The sequence below is a fragment of the Papio anubis genome, chromosome 2, assembly GCF_008728515.1.
Source record: "Papio anubis isolate 15944 chromosome 2, Panubis1.0, whole genome shotgun sequence".
Lineage (NCBI taxonomy): Eukaryota > Metazoa > Chordata > Mammalia > Primates > Cercopithecidae > Papio > Papio anubis.
Window position 1 is genome coordinate 153,908,944 of NC_044977.1, and position 6,490 is coordinate 153,915,433.

The 6,490-nt window shown below is 55.2% G+C and overlaps 1 protein-coding gene across 1 annotated transcript; it reads right to left on the reverse strand.

Annotated features, from left to right (window-relative positions):
- Positions 1 to 5,972, reverse strand: SOX14 (SRY-box transcription factor 14). Its single transcript, XM_003895061.4, has one exon. It carries the CDS (start codon positions 1,547 to 1,549, stop codon positions 827 to 829), a length of 723 nt encoding a protein of 240 aa, XP_003895110.1. The 5' UTR covers positions 1,550 to 5,972; the 3' UTR covers positions 1 to 826.
- Between the last annotated feature and the right edge of the window lie 518 nt (positions 5,973 to 6,490).

The following is a 6,490-nucleotide window of genomic DNA, read 5'->3' on the forward strand; positions in this document are numbered from 1 at the left end:
TTTTTTTTACAATGACAGATTGTCTTTATTCAAAACGTCTTTGTTCAGGAAATGAACAGAGTAACGAGGTAAAATCCTTCTAGGTACATTTCCAAGACATCGTCAAAACATTTGTGACCATTTAGGATGTTTTTGTTCTTTTAATTTTTCGTTCACCTTCTACTTCCTGACTTCATAACCCGACATTCTGTCTAAAAGTAAACTTAGGTCTCTAGAAGCACTGCTTTACACAAAGTAAATAACCATTAGGTCCTTTTTGTTTTCCCTTTAAAGAAGCAAACACTATCATAGCATAGTTTTAAATAGAAATGTTTCCCTTTCTGTAGTTTAAAACTTTGAAGCCTTTCCCCCCCATACATGAAGAGCAAATGGCTCCTAGTTGTGTCTGATGGCAAAACATAGAGACACAGCTAACTCTTTTCTTCAGGGGACAAAAGGAAAAAATATGCATATTCTAGATATAATATCAGAATCTGGGAGTTCAGAGTCCAAAGCCTATCCGAGGAGAGTGAAGGGGACATAAATAAAGCAAAACTGCCTACTTTTTTGTCCAAAGGGGGTACAGTCGGAGATTTGTTTTGGGAGAGTCGGGATAGGGGCAGCTGTGCAGCTGTCATAACGTTTGCAAGTTTCCGGCACCTGTCTGCGCCTCGGGTCCGGGAGGACGCCCCTCCCTTCCCCCTGGAAGAGAGAGGAAAAGTCTGGGTGGTGTAAGGGACAGCGGCAGGGCTGACCCCGGAGGCGTCTGCAGGACGGGGCTAGGCTCAGAGGACAGGGTGCAGACCCGGCTTTCAGACCACCCCTCAGGTCCGGGCCGGGCTGGGGGTTACATGGCGGTAGCATGGGCTGACGAATAAGGGTCTATGCCAGTCTTGGTCATGCCTGGGAAGAGGATGTAGGCGACGGGGGGCTGCAGGGTAGAGGCAGACCAGGCGGTACAGTTACAGGGCACCACGTAGCCAGGGTTGGTGGGGGACGGGTGCGTGTGCGTGTGCTGGCTGGGGCAGCTGAGGCTGCCGAAGGCGCCGTTCTGGTAGCCCAGGGTGGACGCGTAGGGCAGAGCGCCGGTGGCCAACGTGTGGGGCACTTCGCCCATCTTCTGGATGGCACTTGAGCTAAACTGCGCGGGGTCCAGCAGGGAGTAGGGCGCCGAGGCCGGCGGCAAGAAGGCCCGGGCTTTCTCGGGCGCGCTCAGGAGGCCGTCGGAGGCCCCCACGGGCAGGCCGGCCGCCTTGAGCGGGTCCGTGTCGCCCAGGTAGGGCAGGGGGAAGACATACCTGTCCTTCTTGAGCAGGTTCTTGGGCTTGCGCCGCGGTCGGTACTTGTAGTCAGGGTGCTCCTTCATGTGCTGGGCACGTAGCCGCTTGGCCTCATCGATGTATGGCCGCTTCTCTGCCTCGGACAGAAGCTTCCATTCGGCGCCTAGGCGTTTGCTGATCTCCGAGTTGTGCATCTTGGGGTTTTCCTGGGCCATCTTGCGCCGCTGGCCCCGGGACCATACCATGAAGGCGTTCATGGGCCGCTTGATGTGGTCTGAAGGTTTGGACATGGTCCCGGCGGCTAGGTGGGTGGGGGTAGGGAGTGCAAAGGGTTCTGCAGACTAGCCTGGGCTCGGTTGGCCGTCTGTCTGTCCGTCCTGAGCCGGGGTTCTGCGCTCCCCTCGCCTTGGCACCGCTGGGGGGAAGCCAGAGAGAAGCGCTGACCCCACAAAGTTCAGCTGATCATGCCAGTCCCAGCACCCAGGCAGCCCCGGGGGAGCGAGTGGGGTCAGAAAGGGTGGGGGAGGAGAGGGCGATCGGCTGGGGGGCTTCAGGCACCAGGGGCTGGGGCCCAAGTATCGGAGTCCCGGGGATTAAGCGGCCAGGTAATTTTTTGGCTAGGGCAAGAAGCTCCTCCTTCTTCCCTTCTCCACCTTTGCCTTCTCTACTTCCCTTCTCTCCTCTTGCGTCTCCAGTCGTGGCTCCCCCCTCCCGTGGCTTTCTCGGAGCTGCCGCGCCTAGCGCTGCACCTGGCTGAGAATGCGGGGAGGCTGGTGAACGAGAGCCAAAAGCGGCGAAGTTCAAAGGCGAGGTGGGCCAGGACTGCACGCACTCTGACATAAGCGCGGGGCGGCGACTCCCCAACCTGGGCGCCAATCAGCAGCAGAGAAGCCGAGGGGGCGCACCTGCCAACACGCCGGTGCAAGAAAGAAGGAGCGCGACTGGTGGGGGCGGGGAGAGGTGTGAGGGACCGAGGCAGAGAGAGGGCTAGAGCAGAGCGGCTGGCTCAGGACTGGGGACTTGGGTTCCACATTGTTTCCTGCACTGTCCACAAATAAAACGGGTTCCAATTGTCTCCGGCACTGTCAACAAATAAAACTCTTCCGCGCCTCCTGTTTCCTTTCCCGGTGGTGAAAGAGAATTAGGGCTTGGAATACAAAGGCGCGGGGAAGGGACAGCAAAGGGAGCGAGGCGAGAGCTTGTGTTGACAAATAGGACAGCCTTGCCACGAAATGCAAGGACAGCACTTTCCCCTCTTGTCAAAGATCCTTGAAAGAGAAAAAGAACATAGCACGCTCAGGGTAAAAGCGAAATAAACTTTTCGCGCCCCACCCTCGGCGGTCCTTTGGCAGTGTTCTCCTGGGAAGCCTCTGGAACTCGGCATCCACCCCTGCCCCAGGATGCGGCGCCTGGGCGTAGCGCTGGGACCCTGGGTGGCTGAGCAATGTTGTCTGACCTGCTTCCGGAAGGCCTCGCGTTAGGCAATGCAGAGATTTCGAACCCTGGTTGGTGAGCCCTTAAAAGCACTACGACCTGTTCTTCACTTTCGGGGCGGGGGTTGGGCTGAGATTTCTAATGCAGTTCCCATTTATGTTATTATTATTTAGTGTCTTTAAACCTCCAACTTTTACTTCACAAATGTTCATACCGTAAGAACAGCCTGGAGGCTGGGAATGGGGCTCTTCCGGGTGCCCCTTCTGCAGCGGCCCTAGAGCGGAGTCTCACGGTGTATTTGCAACCAGGGTCGGTTTGTGCCTGGGCGCCTCTTTCCACCCAGGGAGGCTGCGAGACTCGTTTCTTGCGTCAAATGAGCATTCTTCGGGTAAAGGGGACGAAATAACCCGCAGAGCCAACCTGCGCGCCTGTTTCCTTTGAATAATTGCCTGCCCGATGTGAAATGCCCTTGGGGGAAATATTTATTAAATGGAAACCATTGTCCCAGGCCCGGCGGGACCTGAGTGTGCTCCAGGCTTATTGGCTTTTGCACCAGCCTCTCTTGGGAGGACCGGCCGGAAACGCGCAAGGCTCTGTTGGCTCTAAGGGGCTAGGAGCGCAGGAGGGTGACAGGGAATGAGGAGATCGGAAGGGAGGGTCTTTCTCTCGCATGTAGTGTATCAAGTTTGAGGAGAAGACTTTGCTTCCCCTTCCTAAAATTAGAAAGATGCGTGGCATTTCTCACCCTTGGTGCACTCTTCAGAGAGGTGGGCAGTATCCCCATTTTACAGATTAGGAAACTAAGGTTGAGAAAAACTAGGTGGTTTGTCAAAAGTGACTCCCGGAGTGATGCCTGAAGTATAAGATTTGAAAATTCCTATTTTTGTCCCCATTCCACTTGACGTCACGTCTAGGAATTTCATGGCGCTGCAGCCCAATGTGGAACACTTGATGAGACTATTGGGGCAATCGACACCTGCCATGCAGATAAACCACCCTGGAAAGACTGATCCTGCGCTTGATTTGCTTAGCCATGGGCTCCACCTCCAAGGGCTGGCAAACAGGTGCACAGTCTTTACATTCTTCCCAACCCCAGCTCTGGCCTTTCTCCAGAGCCTCAATCCAGCCCTCTAGCCCTGTTTTCTCTGCAGGAAATTTCATTTAGCTTAGGGTGTCAGGAAGCAAATGCACTTTTCAGCCCAGTCTGGAAAGGGTTTCCAAGCGTCGCTGGCAACCCCGACTCAGGTCTGACCAGCGGTGCGCTGTGTTCAGAGCCAGCCAGGGATAAGAGATTCAGGAACCACCCAACTCTAATTCTACTGGGTGATCCCGACGGCTTTGGGAAGGAATGAGAGAAATACTGATATCTGCAGCGAGATCCAGCGTTCGGAGGGGACCTGCCAATCTCTTACTCTAGAACCCCCCAGGGGACACCAAACGCACACCTAAAGGTCTGGGTGAATGCAAACCAAGCTCTTGAAAATTACTCAGCAAGGGGATCTGGCACAAGGTCCTACATCCTTCCTCTCCTCTGAGTTTCCAGGACAATCCTTTCCAGTTGCCCGGAGGCAGTTCGGGGCAGGCGAGCACCTTCCTGCAATTCCTCATATTTCCTTCTCCTCAAACGCCCGAACTCCTCTCCAAGCTTCTTGTGTTCAGCCTTGGGTCGCAATCCAAAAGCTATTCGCAATGCGGAGCGGAGGGATACGAAGGGCGTTCGATGGTGGGCAGGGCGCCAGCTGACCTCCCGACGTTTCAGAGACCCCGGTTGCTTTGTCCAGCTGCACTGACCTAGGAGGGAGCCAGCATCTGCGCTGCGCGTCTTGGCCTTGAGACAGGAACTCGGCGCGGGGAGGGAACGCAGGGTTGAGGGCTGCACCTTCCAGGCCTCGCATCAGCTTGTCTCCTAGGCGAACTGCAAAGCCACGCACGCCCCTTACGCAGTACGGTGACCACCGGTTTATTTAACACTCTTAGAGCTGGGGCGGGCACAAGAGTTCCCGTGATTCTGGGATCTGGCCTGGTGCTGTCTCCAGCAGGTGCCCCTACTGCGCTGCGCTGTCCCTTCACGCTGTGCCTCTCTGACCGGTCTAGACAACCCGGTAGCACGTCCTGGAGACATTACCCCTCAGGAGAGTCAGCAACTTCGGTCACCACCAGAACATGCCTTAGGACAGAGGTTGCTTAAATGCTCCTCCTGCCTTGTCCGCAGCCTGAAGTTTGGCCCCAGGCTACCAGTTCATTCTCCAGGGCTGGAGATGTCCCTTGGATGAGGTCTTTCCGCTGGCACATTTGCCTGGAGAATCTGTGCATACTTTCAGTACACAGCGCAGCTACTCAAGGGCCGCTGCGTGCCGGCCTTAGCAAGGTGTCGGAACCCCCAAGCAGCAGGGATTGTGTCAGGGAACCGTCGCTGTTTCCCAGAAGTGAAGGAAGAGGCCTCTAAGGGCAACGACCTAATCTGCTTCTCTCCGGGCTTTTCGCCTCCCACCAGGGCGCATAGCGTCCAGGATGCGCTTTCCTCTTTTCTGGCTCTGGGCCTCTCCTTTCACGCAGCTCCTTCGCGTACCTCAGGTATCAGTACAAGTCTCTCACTGCCTATGGGGAGCCTTTTCTGTTTCCTGGGCTGGGCTAGGACCCCTCCTAGGCTCTCACTCTCACACTTCCATTTCAAGCCCTGTTCCCCAGCCTCGTGCGGGTCCCTGTCGCAGTCCGTGCAGTCCACCAGACTTCGAGCTTCTCTGGGACGTGGCTGCGTGTTATTCATCTTGGGTTCTATTCCCGCATAATTCCAAGCGCAGAGAAGACGCTTAGTAAAGTTTCCTCTGCCCAGGCCCAGGTGGTTTTTCCCGATAGGTCTTTCCCCGCCTTGCAGCTGCAGGCACGGGACCCGAGACACAGCCTGGTAGAGCCAGACACCGCAGTCTGGGGCCCCGGAGACCTGCACCCACCTGCCTTGCCACAAGGCTCCGCCCCACCCTCCTGCCTCCTCCTCTCTGGTGGGCAGAGGTCACCACTTCAAGGCCTCTGGGGCTTGGGAACGGTTGAATGCTGAGAGGAAGGCGCACAGAACGTGGCTTAGAGAACACGGTTGGGGACGGATTGAAAGGAGGGAACTGGCTGTGCGTCTCGAGTTCCAGTGGCTTTCCGAAGAAGCCGGAAGAGTCACCTGCGTTCAGAGGGCCCGGGATGCTTGGGGCTTGCTGGCACCAGTTCTGCCCGCTCACTGTGGCCACTGGAAGATTTTGGTGAGCAAAGTCGCAGGTGCCTGTTGCGGAGAGCCTGAGAGCAGCTGGGGCTTCAGCTCGTATCTGACAGTGAGCGCCAGCGCACTCAGGTGTTTAGAGACAAAAGAGTTAATCCGGCCCACCCCCAAGTGTCCACAACCCAGAAGCAAGCATTGAGGTGAAAAAGTGATCCCAGGAAATAAGACTCTTTGTTTAAATCATAAAGTTTTAATTTTTAAATTATAAGTTCTAGGGTACATGTGCACAACATGCAGGTTTGTTACATATGCATACATGTGCCATGTTGGTTTGCCGCACCCATTAACTCGTCATTTACATTAGGTATATCTCCTCATGCTATCCCTCCCCCCTTCCCCCACCCCACGACAGGTCTCGGTGTGTGATGTTCTCCTTCCTGTGTCCAAGTGTTCTCGTTGTTCAATTCCCACCTATGAGTGAGAACATGCGGTGTTTGGCTTTTTGTCCTTGTGATACATAAACTTTTAATTTTTATTACCCAAAGTATCTTTAATGTTTGGCACCTCTGATTCCCTCTACCCTGTTTTCCGC

Coding starts and splice junctions, on each gene's coding strand:
- SOX14 (XM_003895061.4), bottom strand. CDS start 1,549: ATGTCCAAACCTTCAGACCACATCAAGCGGCCCATGAACGCCTTCATG.